We start from the raw sequence: 27,840 nt of genomic DNA on the forward strand, positions 1-27,840 counted from the left end.
TCCCAAGGGGCGTCAAAAATACAAAAGGATCAGCTAGCCTCTTCAAAATAGCTCTTATTTATCACCGGCTTACTGGAATTTTGATGGACACCTCACATATAGTAGCCCTAACCTTTCTACCACTTGACAACTTTTTATGATGAGACTACACTGAGAGGTAATATCACATTTACCAGAGTATTTGCCTAGATGATAAAGAACAGAGTCAGAATTTGTCTATTTCCAAAGTTAAATTCAACAGCCAAGTTATACAGAGCTATGGAAGCATGAGGAGACAAGGAAGAAGTTAGCTCTACCCGTCAACCCCTGGGAAAATCTTCATGGAGAAAGGGGGCACCAAAGTTGCAAGAAAGCAATTGACAGGTAGATGGTGCATTCTATGAAGCAAGAACACATAAGCAAAGTCAGGGTGCTGGAGAATACAGATTTCTAGAAAACGATAAATAATCCTGTTTGGTTTAAGGGTAGTTGTGTTCAGCTGTGGCTGGAGACCATAATTCCACCAGATGGTAAAGAACTTTGAATGCTGTACTAAGAGGATTAGAACTTACTTATATAGGCAACAAGGTACCACCAAAAATTTGTATCAAAGGATTTATCAGCCATTGTCAGTATTGTCTCCTTTATAAGTATTCTTTACATGTTGTGAAGAAATTAAACATATCTGAAGTGTTTCAAAGAGGAGATGTTTGTTTTCATTGCATCTTCCATAGACCATGGCATCACCAGCTGACACCACCCACTAGGTGAGCAATGGTGTTGTATCAGCGCTTAGAACCGCTTACATGCACAGTGAAGTCAGCTAACCTCACTGGCTTTTTTCCTAGAATAATAAGACATTTTGTTTTGTTTTGTTTTCTCTGATGCTTTAGGAAGGGTTAAGAAACTTCAAGGAACTTCGAGCCAAATTTCAAAAGCTTGATGTGCCATCTCTTCCAGGACCTATTAAATTCTCAGCAGGCGTTCCTCAAAAGGGTGACATTGGAAACACACAATCAAGAATTTTGGCCAATGGGAAACCCCTCTCGTCCAACCAAAATCCGCTCCCACCATGCTGTTCTAGTGCAGAACCCCAGCTTCTAAAACCCCAGGAAACAAAGTTAGCCCAGAGGAGTGAGATTCAGAAGTGTTCGAATTCCCCAGGACCTCCGGAAAGGTCTCCTGGTTCTGCAGTAAATTCCCAGAAAACTTCTCTACTGTTAGACATGAGTCCGTTGAATGCCGAGATAACCAACAAGAGGAGAGTCATGGTGAAGGAGAGCTTCAAAGATAAGCTCTGGAACTGGGAGAAGGTTTCATCTCAGAAGAGTGAGTTGTCTTCAGCCTCTCTCCTTGCCAGTTGCGCACACAGGGCCTTCCATCCGGAGGAGCAGATAAGCACAGGGCTTCCTCCAAAGGAACCCAGGAGAAAGCTGGAAATAAAAGGACCGCAGACCCTGCCTTCCCAGAGGCACTTGATGGCCCAAAGAGAATCACTTGCCTCTCCTGAAGATCCCACTTTTCTACTTGTTCAACATGGCAGGAAGAGCCTAGAAAACCCTCTTCCTGAGAGGAGCCCAGGGAGGGGCTCCTGCCAGCCAATCTATGAGAGTGAACTTGCCAGCCAGGCCCCAGGTGAGATGTAATCCCTGTGGGCCCAGGGGAGGGGCCGCTGTGTTTTTCTAATTTAGAGCCTACCAAAGATCATGTATGATCTGGGTGAATTTTGCTCCAAATGCCAGGGCAGGTATTCTAGGCCCATCTGCCAAATTGTAATTTCAGGTTTGGGTAAAGTGCTTAATCTCCTGGAATTCTATTGAAAGATAGTTTGGGCAAGCTTGGGTTTGAATCCTAGCTCTACTTCTTACAACATGCATGAACTTGGGCAGTCCACTTAACCTCTTATAGCCTGGTCTGCTCTCCTGTAAATCAGATTCATCACCAATCTGCCCCAACTTGGTAAACAGCACAGCCATCCTCCTAGTTGCTCAGGCCAAAAACCTAGGAGCCATACTCTATTCCTCTCTCCCTCTCATTCTTTGCATCCACTCCATCAGCAAGCTCTTGGTTCTACTACCAAAATATGTTCTGTATCTCTCCACTTTGGTCCATTTCTGCCCTCTGCCCTATCTATACCACTGTCATCTCTCACCTGGACCACAGTGGTCTGGCTGGTTTCTCTGCTTCCACACTCTTGCCCTCCACTACCCTATTCTCCCATCAGGCATAGTGATCCTCTAAAGCACAAATTAGATCACATCACTCCCCTGCTCAAATTCAACTCTAGCCATCTTACACCAGCTAATGCCATTTGGCCCTTCCTACCTCTCCTTCTACCACCTTGGCCTTCTTGCTTTTCCTTAGATAAACCAAGCTAGTTCCACCCCAGGGCCTTTACACTTGCTGATCTCTCTGCCTGGCACAAGCTTCCCCCAGGTCTTTGATGTCTCACTCCCTCACTTCATCATGGTCTCTGCTGAGGGTCACCTGTTGTGAGTGGAATTTGTGAGTCACCATCTACAATAACCACCCCACCTCCGTCAGTCTCTGTCTTCTTATGTTGCTTTGGTTTTCTTCATTGCCCATCCCTACCTTGTATATTGTGACATATCTGTTTGTTTACCTCAGTAAAATGTAAGTTACATAAGGATTAAAAACTGTCTTCCTTATCACCATATCCCCAGCACCTAAAAGAACAAGGCCAGGTTCAACAGGTCCTCAAAACCTATTTATCGACTACTTGAATGAATGGGTAGATGGACAGGTGGGTGGAGGGATCTCCTGCTTACAACCATATATGTATTTAGAATAGAATCTAAACTATTTACTACTGATTTCATGGCTCTGCACCTTCTGAGCCCTGCTTATGGATCTGACTTACTGCTGCCCTGGCTCATGAGTGGACACACTGGATTTCTTGCTGTTCTGTGAAGAGACTTTATTGTGCTCGGAACATTTACATTTGCTCTTTCTCTTCCTAGAAAACTCTTCTTTGAGCCCTCTGTAGCTACATTTAGGTCTAAGTTCACATGACACTTTCTCAGATAATCCTTCTCTAACCTCTGTATCCAAAGACCGCTGTCTCGCCGTGAGCAGTTGGCACTCGTTCCTATCAGCCTGTTTTATTTCTTTCATAGAACTGACAGGTCTCTGTGATTACCTTGTTTGTGTGTTTCTCATCAGTCTCCTCCTATTAGAATGAAAATTCCTGAGGGCAAGGCTCTATCTGTTCTTGTTCTTAACTCTATACCCAGCTTCTAGAACGATGCCTGGACTGTAGTAGATAAATTGTTATTGATGAAGGGATAGGAAAGTAGAATGAATGGGAGGAAGGAAAGAAGGATGGATTGCCTGCCTGACGGAGCTGTTGAGGGGATTAAATGAGCTGACCCATGTCCATCTCTTAGCACAGTGCCTGGTAAAAATTAGGAACCCAATTTGTAAGGGATCATTCATTTTCACTACATCTTCTTAATTTGATAAAAACTGAAGTTTCTGACATCATGACTTATAATCAAAGCCTAAGAAGAAAGGAGCTTGGTCCTAACTGATGTAACCCCTGCTAGTGGGGCAAGAAGGAAGCCTCCCTCCTCCCTCCCCCCCTCCCAGCCTCTTTGCTCTCAGAGGGCAACAGGGCTCTGAGGAAGTTGTATGGAGGCCAACGTCTTTATTTTTTGGCATGGATGGTACATGTAGTCAACCACTGTATTATGTGAACCCCAAATCAAGGCACTTGGATCATACAAGGTTTTGTGCTATTTTCACTGTAAGAGGCAGATACGATTTTCATATGTAACATTGGAATTTCTGTTGGAGTTTGGCTTCTGAGCACAGAAGGACCAAATGTATGAAATTGAGATTGTCCTGGAAAATTCCAGGACACAAAACCCCAAAATCCATGTACCTCAAAGTTAGCCTTGTCCCAGGCTATGAGTCCTGGAAATCGGAGATCAATTCGTCCTCTTTATAGCCCCCATGTTATTTGCATGCCCTAAGTGATTGAAGCATCCTCTTGGGGAATAGTCACCATCCATTTCCTTGGAAGTAGGTACCATGCTCGATGGTGGCAGAGATCGGTGTGGCCTGGTGCCTGCACGTGAGCAGCTCTCACTCGATGGGAAGATGGACCCACCCCTCTCATATGCCACAACACTGAGAGAGGTGTTAACAATACGTTGTGAGGGTACAAAACAGAGAGTGGCTAATTCTCTCCTCGATTTTGAAATCAAATAAAGTTTCCCAGAGGAGGTGTCATTGGAACAGGGCCTTAAAAAATGAGAGCTTTCTAAGAAAGAAGTGAGGGAAGAGCATTCCAGAACCAAGAAGGGCATGAACAAAGTCTTGGATATACGATGGTTTTTTAAATCAAATTTGGAGAATTGAGAAGCCATTGGTGTGAGTGAAAGATATTTGGGCTTAAGGTTGGGAAAGTAGGATGGTAAAGGGTGGTAAGAGAAGAATCTGGAAATGTGGATTGGGGTCATGTGGTGTTTACATGCCAGAGGATGAAGTACATACATGGACGTCCTGCTGAGGAAGCCAGGCTTCAGCCTCGGGCAGCAGGCTGGTGACATGATCAGCTTTGCGTTTTGATCAGGGCATTCTGGCCAGTAGGAAGAGAATAAAGGGGAGAGAGACTGAGGCAAGGACTGGTCAGTTTCACCCAAGAAGATATGAATGGAAATAGTAATAACCTGCATTATCTTCTTATTATCCATGCTCAGAGAAACAGCCAGTTGATAGGCATCACCAACTTCTCAAAACGAAACCACTGCCTTCCATCAAGTCCCTGGGTCTTCCTCCCCCAAAGCCTCCGAAGCCCCCATTCGTGAACCTCCAGGCCTTCCAGAGGCAGGCAGCTGCAATTTCCAAGGTCCACAGGGAAGGTAAGAAAACGCACAGGGCCCCACACACAGCCAGCCAGCAGGAGTCACGGTTCCAACACCCGTGTCCCCTCTGTTACCTCCCTCTCCGTGTCAACTCCCAGGTGATAATGCCCAGCTGCTTTTCCATGGGGCTGGACATCCATCACTGGTTATTTCACGTACAGGCTATGGCAGCTTGCCCATGAAATGACAAATCTGTGGGAATTGGCCCCTTATCGCTCCTGGGCCAGCCCGCTTCCCCTGAGAGCATTGCATTTGATCACTGGGAATCTGTCCAAGAGGAAGAAAAAGAAAAGTAGTTGAGCAGGGAGCAGGGAGTTTGTGTGTTTCCTACAAAGCCTGTGTTGTCAACACAATCAGTGCAGTAGGAGAGGGGAGAGAGTGAAAAGGGAGGAAAGGCACTGTTAACTTGACCTGTGATCCTAATGGGGGTCCCTCTGGCCTCTGTGATCTGCCTTTGGTAATTAGCTGAAGGGCCCCCACCCCTGCCCCCACTGGCCCTTTCCAAGAACTGAAGCATCCTGGGAAGTCCTTCTTCTGTGCTGTTTTGTGTCTTCCTCTGCTCCTTAAAGAAACGCCTTCTCATTCCCTCTCCACCTGCACCGTGCTCTGATCTTGTTGACACTTCAAATGCCTTTGCTTATGTTTGCACTAATGAAACATGAGGCGAACACACACTTTGGGGTGCTATGTAGTGCCGTGCTAACATTTGTCTTACTGTGGCCACGAGCGCCAGCAGATGGTACACTCAGCTGATGCCATCTTGCATTGTTCATTTGAGCACTTTGAACAACCTCATGGCAGTTAAATTTCTTGGACTCTGGTTCTCAAAGTTCAGCCTGCACCAGAAGCACCTCGAGGACTTGTCAAGACACAGATCACAGGGCCCTATTCCTGGAGTATTCTGGTTTATTCGGTCTGGATTGGGTGCCTAAGAATTTGCCTTTTTAACAAGTTTCCTGTGGGGATGCTGATGCTGCTGGTCGAGGGACCATACTTGGAGAACCACTGCTGCAAGTCATCTTAAGTCTTATCCTAAAAGAAAGTTCATCTTGTGTCCCCTTGTGCATGCACCTAATCTCAGTTGATTTGGCCAAGACCCCCTAGTACCAACCCTAGTCCCCCAAGGTCTCATTTCCTCTCCACCAAGATGAACCAGGAGAAACTCGCCAGACTGCAAGCCCAGGTGCACATTGGTGGAAAAGGAACAGCTTGCTGGAAGAAGGTGGTTCATAGAATGGCTACAGCCCTAGTTCTCCTTTTTTTTGTTTTGTTTGGTTTGGTTTTAAGATTTTATTTACTTATTAGAGAGAGAGCATGTGAGAGCATGCATGGGGCGGGGGAGGGGCAGAGGGAGAAGCAGACTCCCCACTGAGCAGGGAGCCCGATGCGGGGCTCGATTCCAGGACCCTGGGATCATGACCTGAGCCAAAGGCAGACTCTTAACCGGCTGAGCCACCCAGGTGCCCCAAACCTTAGTTCTCCTTAAAGAAGTGAGGGGTAAACAATATCTCTGGTATTGAAGAAGAGAATATGGTCACATACCAAGGAACCACGATCCCTTTCCACAAGCCTGAAGTCCAGGCATCAGGGGCAGCGACAGCCCTCACCATCACGGGCCATGCTGAGGAAGCAGCTGACAGAAATGCTACCAGTGTCTTAAACCAACTTGGTGCAGACCATCTGACTAGTTGAGGACGACTGGCGGAAGCTCTGCCCATACAGGGCGTGGATGGAAACGCACCACTTGCTACCAGAGAGGAGGAGGAGGAAGAGGAGGTTCCAGACCTTGTGGAGAATTTTGACGAAGCTTCCAAGAATGAAGCAAACTGAATTAAGTCAACTTCTGAAGAAGATGAAACTTGAAGAAGTGACTGGGAGCTGCTGTTTTATATGATGACTGCTTTTTAAAATTTTGTTCGTGGATCTGACGGACTCGAGATCTCTAGTATTTTTAAGCCCAAGCCCTGTGGACACTGCAGCACTTTTCGGTTTTTGCTTAGACACTATTTGTTCGTTGCAGCTCATTAACCTGGAGAAGCCTGGGAAGTTTGAAATAAGGTTAATAAAGTTCTTTGCCTGGTTAAAAAAAAAAAAGAAAGAAAATGAAAGAAAAGAAAACAAAAGAGCTCTCTTATAAGTATACTTTAATAATAATTTGGCCAGGGCACCTGGGTGGCTCAGTTGGTTAAGCGACTGCCTTCGGCTCAGGTCATGATCCTGGAGTCCCTGGATTGAGTCCCGCATCAGGCTCCCTGCTCAGCAGGGAGTCTGCTTCTGCTTCTGACCCTCTCTCCTCTCGTGTTCTCTCTCTCATTCTCTCTCTCAAATAAATAAATAAAATCTTAAAAAAATAATAAATAATAAATTAAAAAATAAATAAATAATAATTTGGTCACCTCCATAACAGAGAAGGCTAAGTATGATTTTTATAAACATTAAATAATTCAGACCTCAAACCCTCTCTCTGAAAGCGAAGAAGGTTGTCAGAAGAACATAGAACAAAGCACCAAGTCTTCTGTAGTAAAATGGCCTTTGTAAATCCCAGCTCCCCGACTCACTAGCTATTTAAGTTTGGGCATCTTACTCACTGAGCCTCATTGTCCTTATCTGTAAAGTGGGGATGACAGTAGCACTCATCTCTCAGGGTTTTTGTGAGGATAAATGAGATGAGTCATGGAAAGGGTTTAAACAGTGCTTGGCACACCAGTAAGCTCTCACTAAATGCACGCTATCATTATTATAAGCTCGTGTTGAGCAGCCACGCTCTCTTTGCCCTGGGTGCTGTGAGAGACATGAGAGTTAAAGAGAGAACCCCCCCCACACACACAAGTTCTGGTGCTCCAGAAGGTCAGAGTCTCATCCTAAAGATCAAGATCGTATATATAGAAACACCACATAGCGTGGGTGAGTGCTGCGCTGCAGGACGGAGGGCCCCCTAGGTGCTGGGGGGCAGGGAGGCTTGGGGCACCAATGAGTTGCCACTCCTCATTTTGTCTCTGGGGTCAGGGCATTGCACAAACAAAGTTCACTTTTGTCAGGCTGCCACCTATGCCCCTTTTTACTCTGCCTCTTGCTCTTGCAGCAACTGTGGAAGAGACCTGCCTGCCTCCAGAGAGGTGAGTACCTGTTTCTTAATTGTGGGGGAGCATAGAGCATGGCGCATTGACAGGCCGAGAGCGGGCAAAAAGCACAAGGCAGGGCGCCTGGGTGGCTCAGTCGGTTAAGTGGCTGCCTTCGGCTCAGGTCATGATCCCAGGGTGCTGGAATCGAGTCCCACGTCGGGCTCCCTGCTCGGCGGGAAGCCTGCTTCTCCCTCTCCCACTCCCCCTGCTTGTGTTCCCTCTCTCGCTGTCTATCTCTGTCATATAAATAAAATAAAATCTTAAAAAAAAAAAGCACACGGCAGGTGTCTGTGTATCTCAGAAGGGTTGCAGGAAGAACAGATTTATAAGGAACAAACTGCAACTTTTGTTTTAGAGGCGAGATTAAATAAACTGCATTTAACTGCTGTGCTGACATTAACTTGCAAAGGTGGTCCTCTGAGCTACTTTTATTTATTATACAGCTGGGTTCAGTAAATTGAAACATCAGCTTCCATAGTAATAAATCAAATTAGAGGCTGCGGAATGCTGTGGGCATTGGTGTGATGTTAGGACTTGGTAATGGGATAGAAGACCTTCTGTTTTTGCTGTACTTATTCTGAGAATTTTGCCATGTAAGTGTCAGGTCGTTAATTCACTCAACCAAATATTATCTGTTGAGTCCTTTGATGTGTCATGCATTGAACTGGCTGCCTTTTACAGATTTTCTTGCTTCCTTTTCTCAAGGCTGCAATATTGCCACTGCTGGCCTCATTTTATAGCTAAAGGCATTTGGGCTCAGAGAGTCTGGCCACTTGCAGAAACATGATTCCAGCCCAAGTATCCTCAAACTATTTTTTCTATTGAATATAATGGAAACATAAGCTTGTGTAAGTTTGAGGTATACAAGGTGTTAGTTTGATACATACATAAATCACGGTCTGTGATCATACACTCTAGCAGTGTTAGCTAACACCTTCATCACCTCACATAACTCTCATTTCTTTTTTGTGTTGAGAACAGTTAAGATCTAATCTCTTAGCAACTTTAAAAGTTATAACACATTATATTTTTTACCGTAATCACTCTTTGTACGTTAGATCTCCAGAACTTATCTACTAGTTGTAAGTTTGTACCCTTAAACAACTTCTCCCCAATTTACTCACCCCTCAGCCCCTGGTAACTACAATTTACTCTGTTTTTACAAGGTTCGGTTTTTTAGGTTTCATGTATAAGTCATACTCTACAGTAATTGTTTTTCTGTCTGACTTATCTCACTTAGCATAATGCTACCAAGGTCCATCCATGTTGTCACAGATGACAGGACTTTCTTCTTTCTTGTGGCTAAATAACATTCTATTGTATATCTACTTCACATCTTCTTTATCCCTTCATCTGTTGATGGGACACTTGGGTTGTTTCCATATCTTGGCTATTGCGAATAATGCTGTAGTGTTAACGTGAGTGTAGCAGTCTCTCTTCGAGATGCTGATTTCATTTTCTTCAGATACATACCCAGGAGCGCTGGATCATATGGCAGTTCAATTCGTAATTGAACTTCTATACTCTTGTCTGTAATGGCTGTACTAACAGGTATGCCTAAACTGTTTTGATTGTATCACGTCACTTCCCTCACAAAGATGTTCCTTTTCTCAAGAAGGTCAGCCTTAGAAGAAGTAAGCATAGGGGCGCCTGCGTGGCTCAGTCGTTAAGCGTCTGCCTTTGGCTCAGGTCATGATCCCAGGCTCCTGGGATCGAGCCCCGCATTGGTCTCTCTGCTCAGCCAGGAGCCTGCTTCTCCCTCTCCCGCTCCCCCTGCAAGCATAAAAACAAATAATCATATTATTTACCAAATGTTTATAATAGTAGAGTGTGTTAAGTTTTCTAATAGGGGAAAGTACAAGAGTTAGAGGTTGTGCAAATATGGGAGTGATTGCCTGTCCTTGGGAAGGCCAGTGAAGTCTTGATAGAAAATGTATCCATTATCTTTTGCTACAATCATACTACATGATAGGCAACAAAATATCCATAGCACAGAGCAGGAGTGTGGGTTTGGCTGATCTGGACTGAGCTCAGCTGGTATTGCTAGTATGTTGCAGACTACCTAGGCAGTTTTGCTGATATGGACGGGGGTTGCTCATGTGTAGGGGTCAGGCTGCAGCCGGCTGATCCCAGATTGCCTTGGCTGACATGAGTGGGGCAACCTGACTTAACACCAGCTGTCTCACCCTCCAGCAAGTTAGCTGAGCAACGATGTTCAGCCACAGCAGACAAGCAGGACAATCCCCATTGCACAAACACTTTTTCAACTCTGTGTGTCATATTTGCTAACATCCTCTTGGTCAAAGCAAGTCACATGGCCCAGCTTCAGAGTGGGAGGACGCCAAAACTTTACCTAAAAAGGGGCAGGGATCCCGGAAGGAAACATTTGCAGGGAGTACCGAGGATCGACATGTGCTGGGTAACATAGAGAGGGGTGCTAGAGGCAGAGGCAGGAGGCGTAAGGAAGCAGGTCTCAATGGTGAAAATTAGAAATAGGTAAGTAGAACTGGTGTGGAAAGGGTGGTATGAATGGAGAGAAATGCTACTGCAGAGGAAGACAGGAGCCAAATCTTGGAGGTTCTTGTCCACCAAGGAACTGACCATGGGTGTTGGGCATGGTTCATGTGTCCCAGGAACTTCTAGTTTAGTCGCCCATTTAGAAGAGTTAAATGACTGCACACGGTGGGTCAGTGAAGCCACATTCTATGTGCATTTATGTGAAAGAGAAAATTTAGACAGCTAAGGCAATGATTTGCACTGCTTACTCGATGAACGTGGGCCCCCCCAGTGTGACAGTTTGAGGGGACAGTGTAATTCTGCTGTGCTCTGAGCCAGTCTTGGCTCCCTCAGGACTCGCGTTCCGTGAGCATCTCAGCGCGACTGTATGTATGCTGTGATCGTAGTGTGTAACTAGATCGGTATTCTTCCTACAGTTTGGCTCTGAAATAAGCTGACTTCTTCTCTGGCCCTTTAATCAAAGACAGCAGTCTGTTTCCACATGGAGGACAAACTTGCTTGACGGGCAAGTATTGGGAAACAGTAGCAAGTCTCCAATGTGACAACTTCTTCCTAAGGGATTTGGGAGGGCAATCGGACTGTTGTGTCCTTTCACACTGGCTTTAGAACCTAACCATCATCAGAAATGAGGTTCGTTGTACCTCAGTTATGATATGGGCCATAGTGTTGTCAGAGTACAAAGCAAAACAGACAAAGAGGGACCTGGGATACTTAGGGGAGGCTTCATGGAGGAGGAAAGATCTTCAGATGTCTCCTGCATGATGGGTCTGAATTAGTAGGTTTACTTATTCCCTTTTGTGAAACTGTACAGTAGGTGAAGGCAGGGCACTGTTCCCAGAAATGACCACATTCCTAACTTATCATTGGTTAATGGATGATGGATAGACCAATGGATGTTCAGTATAGAAATAGAACATGACTGAAAACAAGGCAGTAGTAATAAAGTGGAGAATGAACAGACACAAAGTATTCTGATGTGGAAGAATTAGAGATGAGGTTGGATCCTAATGTTAATTACATGCCATGCTGAGGAGTTAGGACCATAGCTTGCAGTGATGAGTTTAAACAAGTAAATGGCATGATGCTGAGCAGCCTTAGATACAACTTCCATGGAAACCAGTGCTTGTTTGGAAAGAACATCTCCTGTGTTCATGGTATTAATCTTCAGTACAAGTATTAGATTAGGAACAGAATACATTGGGTCTCATTACTGGAAGGGGACCTGGCAATTAACAAATCTGGGGTTTTTAATCTGAGCCCCACCACTTAACACCTGCATAACCTTGGACAAATGCCTTAACCTCTGCAAACCTTACTTTCTACTTATGGAAAATGGGAGGCTGATAAGACCTAACTCATATAGTTGTGGTGATGTTAAATGCAACAATAATTGTAAAGTGTTGAGTGCAGTACCGAGCATCTAGAGACTATTCCATAAAGCTTGCTTAGCTATCATATAACCCCCTCCAAAGGCAGGAATCCATGCTCAGAACCTTAATCTCTTCAAAAGTCCTTTGAGGAGGAGTTCATTCCCTGAAGAATAAGAGATGAGGTTGGATCCTAAAGTTAATTAGGTGCCATGCTGAGGAGTTGGGACCGTAGCTTTCAGTGATGAGTTAACTTAAACAAGTAGTATGTTTTTCTTGTTGGGGCAGATTTTATTCATTCAACGTATATATTTTTTTAATTTAAATTCAATTAGCCAACATATAGTATATCATTAGTTTCAGATGTAGTGTTCAACAATTCATCAGTTGCACATTCAAAATATATTTATTGACTGTCTACTATATGCCAAACCCTCTTATATATGTTGAGAACACAGCAGGGTATAGAGTAGACAAAAGTATCTTACATGCATGCACACATACATGCACACACACATTTGTTTTATTTATTCAAAAGTCCAAGGTGAGCTGGGACCAAAAACTGACATCCCTACCCCAGATTCCCAGCCATCTGTCCAAGATCTGCTCATTGGTAGAGTAGACAGGGTCTTTACCCCTCCCTTACCTGACAGTTTCTTAAAATATCTAAGGACTACATTCTGTTAAACAAAACTTTCATCATTTTCAACCATTATTCCCAAAATAGTCTATGTTTTACCCATATTTTTTTAAAGATTTTTATTTATTTATTGAGAGAGAGAGAGAGAATGATAGAGAGCATGAGAGGGAGGAGGGTCAGAGGGAGAAGCAGACTCCCTGCTGAGCAGGGAGCCCAATGTGGGACTCGATCCTGGGACTCCAGGATCATGACCTGAGCTGAAGGCAGTCACTTAACCAACTGAGCCACCCAGGCGCCCCACCCATATTTTTATAGATATATGTTTTTAATCATCTTGTTAGAAACTCAGTGCATTTACAGTAGCCACTTTCGCTTTTGAACCTTCACATCCTGCATTGTGTCCTGCAACGAGTACAAGTCTGGAGTCAGATTCCCATAGAGTCAGACCCCTCCTCTACACCTACGACAGCTCAGAGCTTTGATATATACATCTGTGAAGTGGACACAATAGTACTTCATTGATTGTCATGAGGACTAAGTGAAATAAATTGCATAAAGCATGGAGTATACAGAAGATGCTCAATGAGTTTTGGTGTCCTCAACCCTTGGCCTCTCCATCCCTTGTTATCTCTGGGATAAGTATCTCATTAGTTCCCAACAGTGCAATGACTCTTTGGAGGTTATTCTTTGTCTTCACTCTTTCATGCAAACCAAGTTGGCTGGCATCTCTCTTGAATAAGCAGCCCCTATTTGTATGAGCAAAGCAGGTTAGTCCCAGGGCAGCAATTAGCGCTGGGTCTCTGTCAGTACTTAGCAGAGTCGGCTAATATTTTATTCATTAGCTATAAATATGGCTTTTCTCCCATTAAGAAGTGTCAGAGGGTAGTCCTGACTCAGGAAATCTCTGACTCAGACATTAAGGAAGGGAGAGCCTGCCTATATCAGGAGAGAAGATTCATACAGTATAGTGTTTCTCAGATGAGGGTCCATGGGTAGGTCTCAGGAGTCCACCATTTTCTCTCCTGAACTTTTAAATTTTGTATTTCATCTTACTGTTAGTCTTTAAAAGATACTATAAGCCTATTTTGAGTCTTCCGGATGATCTCTTTCAACCTAATATTTTGGAACACACTTTTTATCTGTGTTTTTGATATTTCTACCCCCTGCCAAGTGAAAAACACAGACTCCTCCTAGGGCCGGGCGGATTATGTGACTATGTCTAGAACCTGCGCTAGATAACAGCCAGGGAGAGATCCTGTGGAAATGGGAAGAAATGCCTTGCCCAAGGCATTCAAGTAAAATATTGATAGAACAACAACACTGTGGTAAAGCAAAATGCATCTGTAATCTTTATTTGAATAGTGGTAAGTGCTATAAAGAGAATGTTTCAAAGAGCATTCAGATAGTAACTGGGGATGGGGAGTGGGATAAAGGATGTGTAGGATGATCAGGAAAGGCCTGAGGTGGTGACATTTGGGTTGAGACCTGCATGATGAGGACCCAGTCACGAAAGGTCTAGGAGATGGACATTCCAGGAGAGGGAATGGCTGGAGCAGTGTCTCGGGGAGACCTGTGTCTGCACGTTGGGAGGAAGGAGGGGGGCAATAGCTAAAGCACAGGGTGCTGGTGGAATGGTGGTTGTCTTGACAGCTGTGGAGTGAATTTGAATGCTGCTCTCTAAATATGTTGGGAAACCAGAGGAGTTTTAAACCAGGGAGTGACATGAGCTGACATGTGTTTTGTAAAGATCACTTTGGAGGCTACATAAATAATAAACTTAGTGTGGAAACAGGTAGAAATAGCTTCGGAAGCCATTGCAACAACAAAACAGTAACAATAAACAGAGCAATCGGCATTCATATTGGTGGTGTTCTAAGCACTTTAAATGTATGACTCCATTTATGACAATCCTAAGAGGTAGATGATATTCCAATTTTATAGATGAGGAAACTGATACACAAGGAGGTTTAATCACTTGATATGGACAAGATGGTAGAAATAGAGATTTTTTTTAAAAAGGGACTCAAGACATATTTTGGAGGAAAAGCAGTGATTGTGGGATCAGCTGTGGAAAATGAGACAGGTGGGCAAGAGAGGAGTATAAGACCATTTCCAGGTGATTTGCTGTTTCATCATTGTTGGCATCAGTATGTGTGGGGTCCTTGGCACATCATCAGTGCTCAGTACAATACTGACCCTTCCTGAAAGCTATTTGGGATTTTTCCTTAAAACAAGCATGTCTTACATGTGCATGTAAGACCAGAACCTCTTAGGACTAGTTTTTAAGTTGTTTTGAACTACAGTGTTCTTTCGTGAATGGCTGCGTTTCAGATAGTCAAGACTGGTATAGACCTGCTCTGACTGACCCACAGCAAATCAGGTTCCTCATGATGGTATCTGGGAAGTGAAGGTGGGCCCTCACATCTCAGTGCGCTAAACTGAATCACCATGGGGCAAGAATGCAGACAGGGGCTGGGGCGCCTGGGTGGCTCAGTTGGTTGGGCGACTGCCTTTGGCTCAGGTCATGCTCCTGGAGTCCCGGGATCGAGTCCCGCATCGGGCTCCCTGCTCGGCGGGGGGTCTGCTTCTCCCTCTGACCCTCTCCCCTCTCGTGCTCTCTCTCTCAAATAAATAAATAAAATCTTTTTAAAAAATAAATAAATAAAAAATAAATTAAAAAAAAAAAAAGAATGCAGACGGGATTTTTTTAAGCCTGTGCCTTATAAGTTTTAGACCCAGAATATTCAGATGCCTTCAGCTCAAGCCACTTCAATGAATTCTTATTATCCCTTTTTAATTGGGTTTCAGAAACACAACAAGGCTGCTGTTTGGCCTATTTTTCTAAGGGCAGTGGTGGCAAGAACAGTCCATTTATTTGGGGGTCTTCTTTCATATTTTCAAGTATTCCTCCTTTAAAAAGAAATTCATCTATAGATTCTGTTTATTGAACACTTACCATAGACAAAGGCTTGTTCTCCATACTTAATGTCCACTCTCTGATTTTAAAACTCCCAACCAAAACCACCCCATGAAGTTGGTGGTTAACCGACTTTGACCATAGAGTCAGCTTAAGGAATCCAAGATGATGCAGCTGGATCATCACCCTTGCAGAGTTTGACCTGGTCAGCAGGGCTCCAGAGCATCACCTCTCAACCACCGCTGCAGACTGCCTTCCTGAGGATTCACGTTGGATCTTTATCTACGAAGAAGGCAAGGTTTAACAGACGCACGGCCTGTTCTACAAATTGAGCCTAGACATTCCCCAGGCAGGTGCTCTTGAATACCTCTCCTGCCTTAGGATTTCTTTTTCTGTCTGCAGAAAGGTCTGAGTAGGGAGCCTGGCCAGGGTGGAGCTAAAGTATCAAAGTGTTTGGAGCCAAGTCTCACCTTTTCTCTTTAGTGGCATTCAGATGACAAGCTGGAAAAATTCATGACTTAGGAAGAAATCAGGCAATAAAGTTGCAGACTTGGAGCCTATTTTTGTACATAGGTTTATTCAGAAAGGTTGAATGGAAACTAGTCTTTGAGTATTACCACGTGCTGGGCATTGCTTAGCCCTTTACACCTGTCAGACTCATGTTAGCCCCATGATCATCATCTGAAGGCAAAAAACTGAGGGCTCAGAGATTTTTCATGACTTGCCCTGCAGTATAAGATAGTATAGAGCTAATCTGGGATGTGAACTCAGGAGTGGATGTTTATAAGGATTTTCAACTACACTATCCTGTCTCAGAATTTTCCCAACATGAAAAAAAAAAAAAAAGAATTTTCCCAACGTGAGAGATTTTTGGAGGTTATCTGTTAGATTCTAAATTCCATGATTGTCTTTCTCCACCTTTCTCACCACCAGGAAGTAGACATGCAAGTAATAATTATTTAATGACTGAGTAAGGGATGGACCAATTGAGTGACAGATTGAGGGAGAAGGATAGACAGATAAAATGATACCACCTTCCATGAACTTTTATATAAATTAAGAAAGCATTCCTAGGCTCTCTCATCTGTATATTTTGCATTGATCTGCATGTCCAGTATCCTGTCCTTCTAATATTAAACAAAGCTAAATAATTAGAACAGTCTGAGCACTTGTTTGCCCTTGTGTATCAAGGAAGGGCTCTTGCCATGGGAAGACATGGACTCACACGAAAGCTTCTCTGTCCTCTGCTCCTTCTTAGTCTAGCATTCAGCTCCAAGTGACACTGCTAGGAAGCTTGTCCTTATTACTCTAGCCATCCTGGAAGGCACCCCCCTCTCATGCCCCATTCAGTAGTTATTTACTGAAACTAATCATTGAGCACTTCACTTCCATTTTACATTTAAAATAAAATTCAGAAACCCCAAACTCCTTACCAGGGCCAAGAGAAGGCCCCCCATGTTCTGGCTACCCTGTACTCTCTCCCTTGTTCACTGTCTTCAGCGCCCTGACTGGCCTTTTGGCCTCTCCTCAAACACAGCAAGCATGTTCTTACCAAGCACAGATGTTTGCTTCTTCCTGTGTGCAGGGTGATCTCCCAGATCTTTAGCTGATGGCTCCTTTTCATCGCGTAGGATTCGTTCAGTCCATCAGTCAGTCAGTGACTGTTTATTGAGCTCCAGCTATGTGCCAGACATGGTTCTAGATGCTGATAATGCAACAGAAAACAAAGTCTGCCCTCGTGAATATGCCTTTTAGTTGGGAAGAAGGACAGAGAAGCAAATAATGATAAAATGTAAGACAATGATAAATGCTTACATGTCCACTTCCCCGACCACACCTGTGTCTCCTGTTGCAAGGTACCATCTGTTCCATGCAGAGGCCTGCTTAATTCTTCTGTTAGTACTTACTAATGCTTCAAATAATAATTATTCTGGTTTATTTTCTTTGTTATTTTACACCATGAGAGTCTTGAGTTCAAGGACCTTGTCTCTTATTTGCTTTTATATTCTAGAACAGTGCTTGGCACAGAGGAGGAGCTCAGTGAAAATGTTCATGATGTGACATCATCTGTCTGTCTGTGTAGGAGTTTTCAGTATCACTCTGAGCATCAGAGGAGGATCCAGACAACCAGGAGCCTATAATGTGCCAGGCATTGTATTTGTCATGAGGGACCCAGCAGTGAGTGATCTACAAGATCACAGAGCAAAAGAGAAAAAGTTAAAGTAATAAAAAGTAATGAAATGATTTAAAGATGAGGACAACTACTAAGAATCGTATAAAGCAAAATGTTATATAGTTAGAGATGGTGGGGAAGAGGGCTATTTGGAAAAGAAAGTAGAAGAAGGACTTTCTTGAAGGCAACCTATAAGGGGAGACCTGATGGTTGAGAAAGAGCTGGGCATACAGAGTCATTCCAGGTGGCAGGAACAGCGTTTGCAAAGTGCTTGAGGTGGGAGAGAGTGTGGCATCCTTGCAAGAGAGAGAGGCGGCCAGTGAGGTCAGAGTGTCCTGGTGGAGGAGAAGAATGGTTGGACAGGAGTTTGGAGAGGTTGCTGGAAGTGAGATAATAAAGGAGAGGCACTTGATGGTTTTGTAGTTGTTGCTGTTTTTCATTAAGAATCATAGGAAGGGGGAGCCTGGGTGGCTCAGTCAGTTAAGCATCCGATTCTTGATCTCAGCTCAGGTCTCGATCTCAGGGTCATGAGATGGAGTCCTGCATTGGGTTCCATGCTGGGTGTGGAGCATGCTAAAAAAAAAAAAAGAATACTAAGAAGCCTCAGAAGAGTCTTAAGCAGGATTGTGATAAGGTTCAAATCCTCTTTTTAAAAGATCATTCTGCAGTCCCATCCATGTTGATGTGAAAGTTGGGTATTCATCCTTTCTGATGGCTGAGTAATATTCCATTGTATATATATACACCACATCTTCTTTATCCATTCATCTGTTGAAGGGCATCTCAGCTCTTTCCACAGTTTGGCTATTGCGGACATCACTGCTCTGAACATTGGGGTGCATATGGCCCTTCTTTTTCACCACATCTGTGTCTTCGGGGTAAATACCCAGGAGGGCACTTGCTGGGCCATAGGGTAGCTCTATTTTTAAATTTTTGAGGAATCTCCACACTGTTTTCCAAAGTGACTGTACCAACTTGCATTCCCACCAACAGTGTAAGAGGGTTCCCCTTAGCCCAGTGATGGCTATTAAGGAGGGCACGTACTGCATGGAGCACTGGGTGTTGTATGAAAACAATGGATCGTGGATCACCACATCAAAAACTAATGATGTATTGTATGGTGACTAACGTAACATAATAAAATTTTAAAAAATAATAAAAGATCATTCTGACCACTTTGTAGAGAATAGATTATAGAAGGAGCAAAGAGAATGACACTTAATTTGTATTTTCAAGAAAAAGTTGGAGTTTGTGAGGAGGCCATTGATGATAAGGATCTGACAATCAGGAGAGCCACATATATGGAAACACAGCAGCAGAAAGCATCCTGGTGTTTTCAGGAACCATAATCTGACATGTTTAGAATGGATAGTAGTGGGGTGTGTGGGGGGCAGTGCAGCATGGAATAGTTCATTAAGTGTTGGCTGAATTATACTATGGACTTAGATGGTACTTTGTATACTTAACTGTATATGATTATATACAGTCTGTTTTTATTATTTCCAAGATTCTTGGGTGTTCCCCACCTTCCTGTCTAAATTATAAATTCTTTGAAAGCAGGGAGAGGATCTACCATCTCTTACCAGCTGCATAATTGAAGTTTGCTTAGATGGAATGCTTTTGCAACACTTGAAAATTAGAAGATCCGGGGCGCCTGGGTGGCTCAGTTGGTTAAGCAACTGCCTTCAGCTCAGGTCATGATCCTGGAGTCCCTGGATCGAGTCCCGCATCGGGCTCCCTGCTCGGCAGGGAGCCAGCTTCTGCCTCTGACCCTCCCCCCTCTCATGTGCTCTCTCTCTCTCATTCTCTCTGTCTCAAATAAATAAATAAATAAAATCTTTAAAAAAAAAAAAAAGAAAAAGAAAATTAGAAGATCCAGGGAGTACATTGTAAAGGGTTAAGAGCATAGACTTTGGGTCAGATGACCTCAGATTCCTATTTCGAGCTCTACACACGAGCTGTGTGATCTTAGAAAAGTAATTTAATATCTCTGGGCATCCCATTTCCTCACATGGGAGATGGTGAAATCAATAAATCCTACCTCCTAGGATCGCTGTGAGGATTGAGATGAATATCTGTAATTCCACAGAGTGTCGGGCAGTGTTGTCAACACTTGATAAATGGCGGCTCTTTGCTGTTTGTTGGTAGGAGCGGGGTTTGTCTGTAACAAGGTCTAGTGCTACAGAAGGGCTGGAGTCAGCAGACAGGGTTCCTACTAAAAGCCTGCCTCTAGCTCTGAGGATAACCTACTCTACCTTTCTGTGAAACAGGTGGGGTTGGATATTATGGCCACCTCAAAGAGACACCCTGAAGTTTGAAAAGCTGATATTTTACAAGTTGACCTTACTAATGAAAATGAGGGCTTAAGGTTATTTTGTTTAAGGCTACCGAAGTTGCCAGTGGTTAAGTAAGAATCTGCTTTAGTGGTGGCATTAGGAGTCCGAGTGCTTTAAGAAAGTCAAGCCTAAGGGGCACCTGGGTGGCTCAGTTGGTTGGGCAGCCAACTCTTGATTGAGCTCAGGGTCGGGAGATTGAGCCCCACATTGGGCTCTGCGCTCAGCAGGGATTCAGCTTCAGGATTCTCTCTCTCTTCTTCTCCATCTGCCCCCCGCCCTGCTACTTGTGCGTGCTCACTTGCTCTCTCTCTCAAATAAATAAATAAGTTAAAAAAAAAAAAAAAGGAAAGAAATAACATTTAATTTGCACATCCTGTGGCCAGTCAAGTTAACACATAAAATTAGTTACCAGAGTCATCATAGTTTTGTGGCCCTTTATAGGAAGAATGGAGGTATATATTCATAGATTAAAAGCAAAGAAATACCTACTGTCCAAAGTGATGTTGGAGGCATCGTATTTGTTGTTTGTCGCGGTTGTTGTTGAAATCAAAGGAGAATTAGTAAGGTCATGAAACATGTACTAGTAAGGTTGAGCTTACACACATATACACACACATATGTATGTGCATACATATGTATCTGTATATACACACATATGTATATATACACATTTAAAGCACACGTATCATATACAGAGATATATATGCACAAACCTGTGTGTGTGTGTTCTGTTGAAATGAAGGAAGTGGTTGAGGTGGTGGCAGGAGCGTGGAGTAGTGGAAGTAGTAGAAGAGGAAACGTAGAAGACAGTTTCAATAGCTTGTGAAAGAAGAGTGTCCTTGAAAATGTATCACATATTTTTGTGAACCTGGCATAAATGCATTCTGAGATCCTTTGTAGCACCTAGTCCTAGTCTTTTTTAAAAGTCTCATCACCAGTCACTTAACTCAAGAGGAGGAGTTCTTAAGGTGAAGGCCTGTGGGAAGAGCAGCAGTCTTACCGAAAGTTATTTATTGGAGATGGAACTTGCCCAGTTTGGGACATTGGGTAATTGAGAAATCAGATGGTCTTATACTACCTTGTCACCAGGCACCTGTGGAATGTCACACAGAGCCACTCCTGGCTAAGCTACCCGTGTTCTTATATCCAAAATGGGTGGCCCACTGAAAGGAGAAGTGAAAGAAGCTGGATTTTCAACTTCCGTTTACCTCCCTAATAAAATAAATACAAAAGTGCACCTAACAGGTTTTGCTGTTCAAGTCTCAGTTTTTCCACCTAACATAAGCTCTTCTTTAGATTTTCCAGAGCCTCTTGCCCTGAAAAATTTCAACTTACCCTCTTGTCATGTGGAACAGGAGAAGATGAGAGAGAATATGTATTTGTCAGGCACTGACCACATGTTAACTGAGTTATTCCTACACTAAATGGCCACAGTGAGCCAGTGAAGAAATTAAGGCTCTGGGATCTTAAATGACTGCCTGAGACCCACACAGTCAGTAAGAGATGGACGTGATGAATCTAAGTACGGCGCCTAACACATGGCAAACACTCAACAATTGTAGCTAATTCTGCGATGAACTGTTTCACTGTTCGACCAAGTGAACAGGTGTTAGAATGAGCTGTGTGAGCCACTTCTCTAGAATGTACAGCTTCACACAGAGGTTGACTAAATTATTTTCCAAAAGAAAGCTGTGATCTAGGGATTGACATGGCAAGTAGAAACAACCATTAGAGGAGGCCACGATTCAAACAGAGACCCCACTGTTCAAAAACTGATTTTGAAGATAGAATTCCAAGAATTCAAACACAATGAGAAAATTTCTTTTGTAAATCATCTGTCACACTAACCCTGCATTTACAGAGCTGTTGTTTCTTCTTGAACATACGTAATGTTGAAGATATCATTAAGAAACAATGTAATACTTAAGTTATTAGAGGTTTTCTATGAGAAAGTCAGAAAATAGAGAAAGTTGATGCTATGTCAGTAATAAAAAGAACTTTCCAAAATGCAAACTTCAAAAAAACCTTTTTCAGTTGGGTGTAATTGACATATAATATTATATAATTTTCAGGTGTACATCATAATGATTCATTATTTGTGTCTATGTTGTAAAATGGTCACAATAAGTTTATTAACGTCTGTCACCGTACATAGTTACAATTTTTTTTTGTGATATCTTCTAAGTTTTATATATGGTAGCAACTTTCAGATAATGCAATATAGTATTATTAACTGTAATCAACATGATGTACATTATATCCCCATGATTTATTTTATAACTGGAAGTATGTACCTTTGACCACCAACCTTTACCCATTTATCCAAACTCCACCCTGCACCTTTGTCAACCATTATTCTGTTGTTCTCTGTGTCTATGAGTTCGGAGCTTTCTTTCTTTCTTTTCTTTTTTTTTTTTTTAGATGACACATGTAACTGAGATCATATGGTATTAGTCTTTCTCTGTCTGCTTATTTTACCTAGCATGATGTTCTTAAGGTCCTTCTATATTGTCACAAATGGCAAGATTTCTTTTTTTTTTATGGCTCTGTATGTGTGTGTGTGTATTCATTGTATATATGTACCACATTTCCTTAACCATCCATCAGTGGACATTTAGATTGCTTCCCTATCTTTGCTATTGTAAATAATGGTACAATGAGCATGAGGGTGCTCATATATCTTTCTGAGTTAACATTTTTGTAGACTTCAGATAAAAACTCAGAAGTGGAATTGCTGGATCATATGATTGTTCTATTTTTAATTTATTGTGGAACCTCCATTTTGTTTTCTGTAATGACTGCACCAATTTACATTCTCATGTAACAGCTCACAAGAGTTCCCTTTTCTCCACATCACATTAACATTTTTTATTTCTTCTCTTTTTGATAATAGCCATCCTAACAGGTATGAGGTAATAGTGTGGTTTTGATTTACAATTCTCTGATTAGTGACGTTAAACATCTTTTTAAGTACCTATTGGCCATCTCCATGTCTTCTCTGGGGAAAAAAAAAAAGTCTATTCAGATATCCTGCCCATTTCTCAATTGGATTGTTTGGGAGTTTTTGCTATTGAGTTGTAGAAGTTCTTTATATATTTTGGATATTGATCCCTTATCATATATCTAATTTGTGAATATTCTCTCCCATTCAGTAGGTTGCTTTTTTATTTTGTTGATGGTTTTTTTCACTGTGCAAAACTTATCTTTTCAGAGAATCAGCTCTTATACTCATTGATCTTTTCTGTTGTCTTTTCGTTTCATTTATTTCCTCTTTAATCTTTGTAATTTCCTTCCTTCTCCTAACTTTGAGCTTCATTCGTTCTTCTTTTTCTAGTTCCTTGAGGGGTAATGTTAGGTTGTTCGTCTGATATTTTTGTTTCTTGAGGTAGGCATTTATCTCTATGAACTTTGCTCTTAGAACTGCTTTTGCTGCATCCCATAAGTTTATGTTGTATTCCCATTTTCATTTCTCTCAAGGTATTTTTTTACTTCTCTTTTCATCTTTGACCAGTAACATGTTGTTTAATCTCTATAAAAATATGTTTGTGAACTTTCCAATTTTCTTTTTATAATTTCTAGTTTTATACCATTGTGGTCAGAAAAGATCCTCAATAATGATTTCAGTATTCTTTAATTTATTAAGACTTGTTTTGTGGCTTAACATATGATCTATCCTGGAGAATGTTCTAGTCACACTTGAGAAAAATGTATATTCTGCTGCTGTTGAGTGAAATGTTCTTATATATTAGTTAAGTCCATCTGGTCTAATGTGTCATTTAAGGCTGATGTTTCCTTATTGATTTTCTGTTTAAATGATCTATCCATTGGTGGAAGTGGGGTATCAAAGTCCCCTATTATTATTGTATTACTGTCTGTTTCTCCCTTTAGGTCTGTTAATATTTGTTACATATAAAGGTGCTCCTGTGTTGGGCGCATAAATATTTACAAATGTTGTATCCTCGGGCGCCTGGGTGGCTCAGTTGGTTAAGCGACTGCCTTCGGCTCAGGTCATGATCCTGGAGTCCCGGGATCGAGTCCCACATCGGGCTCCCTGCTCTGCGGGGAGCCTGCTTCTCCCTCTCCCCCTCCCCCTGCTTGTGTTCGCTCTCTCGCTGTGTCTCTCTCTGTCAAATAAATAAATAAAATCTTAAAAAAAAAAAACAAACAAACAAATGTTGTATCCTCTTATTGGATTGGCCCCTTTATCATTATGTAATGCTTTCTTTGTCTCTTATTACAATCTTTGTTTTAAAGTCTATTTTGTCTGATATAGGTATAGCTACCCCAGCTTCCTTTTGGTTTTCATTTGCATGGAGTATCTTTCTCCAACCCTTCACTTTCAGTCTGTGTGTCCTTAAATCTGAAGATTAGTCTCTTATAGGTAGCATATAGGTGGGTCTCTTTTCTCATTCATTCAGCCACTCTATGTCTTTTGATTAGAGAATTTCACTCATTTACATTTAAGTAATTATTGATAAGTATTTCTTGCCATTCTGTTGTTTTCTCAGTGTTCTGTAGTTTCCCTTTTCCTTTATTCTCCTCTTTCTCTTTCCCTTTGTGGTTTGATGACTTTCTTTAGTGGTATGCTTACATTTCTTCCTCATTATCTTTTGTGTACATACAATAGGTTTTTGCTTTGTGGTTACCATGAGGCTTACATATAACAATTTAGCTTTATAACAGTCTATCTTAAGTTGATAACTTAAGTTCGAACACATTCTAAAGCTCTACATTTTTACTCTATCTCCATGTTTTATGTTTTTGATGTCACATTTTACATCTTTTTTATGTTGTATATCTCTTAACTAATTATTACAATTACAGTTATTATTACTATTACTACTGTTGTTTTTTTAACATTCATATTGGCTTTATGTGATTAATCTACTACCTTATTATATATTTACCTTTACCATATACTTACCTTTACCTATACTTTTATAAATTTTCTTGTTCCTAATTAGTGCCTTTTCTTTTCATATAAAGAAGTTCCTTTAACATTTTTGGTAAAGTTGGTTAGGTGGTGATGGACTCTTATATCTTTTGCTGGTTTGGAAAACTCTATCTTCCCTTCAGTTCTTAACATCAACTTTGCCAGGTGGAATATTCTTGGTTGAAGTTTTTTTCTTCCAGCACTGGGAACAAATCATGCCATTCTGTTCTGGCCTACAAAGTTTCTACTGAAGAAATCGCATAGTTTTAGGTGTGTTCCCTTTGTATGTAACAAGTTGTTTTTTTCTTCCTGCTTGCAGCATTCTCTTTAATTTTTAACATATTAATTATAATGTGCCTTTGTGTGAGTCTTCTTGGGTTTATTTCATTTGGAACTCTCTGGTCTTCCTAGATCTACATGTGTGTGTGTTTTTTTTTTCCTCCAGGTTAGAGAAATTTTCAGAAATTTTTGACCCCCTCTCTCTTTTCTCATGGGACCCCTATAATGTGAACATTAGTCAGTTTGATGTTGTCCTACTAGTCCTTTAAGCTTTCTTCACTCTTTTTCATTCTTTTTTCTTTTTACTGCTCTGATTGAATAAGTTCCAGTGTCTAGTCTTTGAGGTCACTGATCCTTTGTCCTGCTTCATCTGCTCTGCTATTGAATCCCTTTAGTGTACTTTTCAGCTCAGTTATTGTATGCTTCAGCTTTGTGACTTCCACTGGTACTATTTATATTTTCTCTTTAAGTTCTTACTGTGTTCATCCATTCTTCTCCTAAGTTCAGTAAGCATCTTTATGACCATTACTTTGAACTCTTTATTAGTTAGATTGTTTATCTCTATTCCATTAAGGTTTTTTCCCATGGTTTTCTCTTGTGGGCTTTTTTTTTTTTTTTCTTTTTTCCCAGAACACATGCCTCTGTTTCTTCATTTTGCTTGACTCTCTGTGTTGGTTTCTATATAGTAGATGAAATGGCCACCTCTCCCAGTCTTGAAGGAGTGGCCTTGTGTAGGAGATAAACCTTATCATTCAACCCTGCCCTAGCATCTGATGTTCTCAAACTTTTTGATCATCCAAGCAGCCTATTATATTGTTAATAGCTCCCAGTAGTGAAGCTATGCCAAGACGTATCAGTGTCCCAAAGGAGAGGACCTCAGTCAGCACCCAGATTCAGGCTGATTAGGAGCCAGACTCTCTGACAGCAACTTTTAGAGTATTCAGTTATCTACAGTCTTGTGTGACTGCAAACATAAGCCCCACTGGCTACCAGAGCTAGGCAATCTGGAAGTGTCCCCTGGGTGACAGAACAATCAGGGCTCCAGATGAATGTATAGGCTCCTTTCTGGGAGATGCCTGTGAGTAGTAGCGAGGCAGAGAGAGAGAGTACAAAGATGGTGGCCACTGGCCTATGTCCCTTGAGAGCCCCTCCATAGGCCTCTAGATGTGTGGCACACCTGAAGCCTGGCCCTCAGGCCAAAACTCCAGGATAAGCAAATGGGCCTCTTTAACAGAATGACTGGGGTTGAATGACTGGGGTTGTGTTTCAGCCTGATGTTTATACAATGCCCTAGGGATGACAGCAGGCCAAGAACTGTCTCTCCAATTGTTACAGTCCTGCGGGACACAGGAACATAAGCCCCCCTGGCCACCAGAATCAGGTGATCAAGGAGCATTTTCTGGATAGCAGCCACAAAAACCATAGCACTAGACTAAAAACCAGATGTGTCTAAGAGCTCCCCTCTGGGAGATACTTGCATGCTTGGAGCACAGCAGAGGGAGAGCACGAAGATAGTACCCACCCTCCAAGGTCTCTGGAAGGGGTCATAGTCACCCGTCAGATGTGTGTTGAAACTTATTTTTTTAATATTATAATTTCTGTCTTCCAATATAATAATATTACTAGCACACTTTATTGGAATGCCTGTGTGCAGAAAGCAAATATTTCATTCAATATCCACAATACACCTTTAAATTAGATTTTATTATTACTATTTTATAAAGTAGGAAACTGAGATTAAGGTATTTATTCAGTACTTTATAATTAGAAAGTAGAAGAGCTAGGATTCAAGTTTATATCTGTCTGACCCCAAGATCCAAGTTTGTCTGTAATTCTGTGCTGCCTCCCAATAATGTCTATAGTTCTGGAGACAGACTCTAGACAGATATTTTAATAAATGTGAAAACAAAAAAATTGACACATAGATTTATTTAAATCATTGTTATTTCTTCCCTGCAATCCAAGTTCTTTATATTGACCCACACTGTATTAAATCAAGGCAGATTTCAGATCTGGTTTTAATGGACCAGGAAAAGGATAAAAAGTATTTTCATGTGGTTAAAAAAGGAGGTTTAAATACATCTACAATATCTTTTTTCATTTTTAACATTAATCCTGGGACTGTCCCTCTGTAAAGACAATTGATCTGAAAGATGCTTTTTTTTTTATATTCAGTTGAAATTCTTTTCGATCATCTAAAGTCAGATATTTATTCATTTCTGACAAAAATTGTCCAAGAAATTGATTAGACATCTTCTTTCAATTTTTCCACAAATTGTTTCTTATTAATAAAGTTAATTTACCATAGACCTGATGAGATTGTTAGGTCATTGGAGCATGAGATACATGGCATAGTCTATAATTTAAGAAAGTTTCTCTCGATTACTTTATGATAGGGAAGGGAAACAAAATAGGGGAGAAACTACTGATGCATTAGAGTTCATAATTTTTCCTTTTCAGCAAAATGAACTATTCATACATCTTTAGAGAATATGATTTTAAAAAAATCTGAAAATACTTAAGCTGGTCAAATGAGGGAAAACAATCAGGTGGAATGTGCTTGTAATATTAAATGGGAAAGGGGGGGACAAGAAAAGAGAGAACTCCAACCTCTTCATTGTCTGTAACAGCAGGTATACTAATATACATTTCTATAAATGGAAAAAATCAGGAAGAATACTAAAATAC

General features: G+C 41.8%; 1 protein-coding gene across 1 annotated transcript in view; it reads left to right on the forward strand.

Moving 5' to 3' along the window:
- Positions 1-863: 863 nt before the first annotated feature.
- The window catches only part of FYB2 (FYN binding protein 2), a 94,598-nt gene continuing 67,621 nt past the window's right edge, over positions 864-27,840 (forward strand). Inside the window, 4 exon segments of the mRNA XM_045899083.2 lie at positions 864-1,614; positions 4,704-4,865; positions 7,951-7,984; positions 19,988-19,996. Coding sequence (XP_045755039.2) covers positions 864-1,614; positions 4,704-4,865; positions 7,951-7,984; positions 19,988-19,996 — 956 coding nt within the window.

The sequence above is a fragment of the Mirounga angustirostris genome, unplaced genomic scaffold (assembly GCF_029215605.1).
Source record: "Mirounga angustirostris isolate CCGP_5_RB_7025 unplaced genomic scaffold, mMirAng1.0.hap1 SCAF_4, whole genome shotgun sequence".
NCBI lineage: Eukaryota > Metazoa > Chordata > Mammalia > Carnivora > Phocidae > Mirounga > Mirounga angustirostris.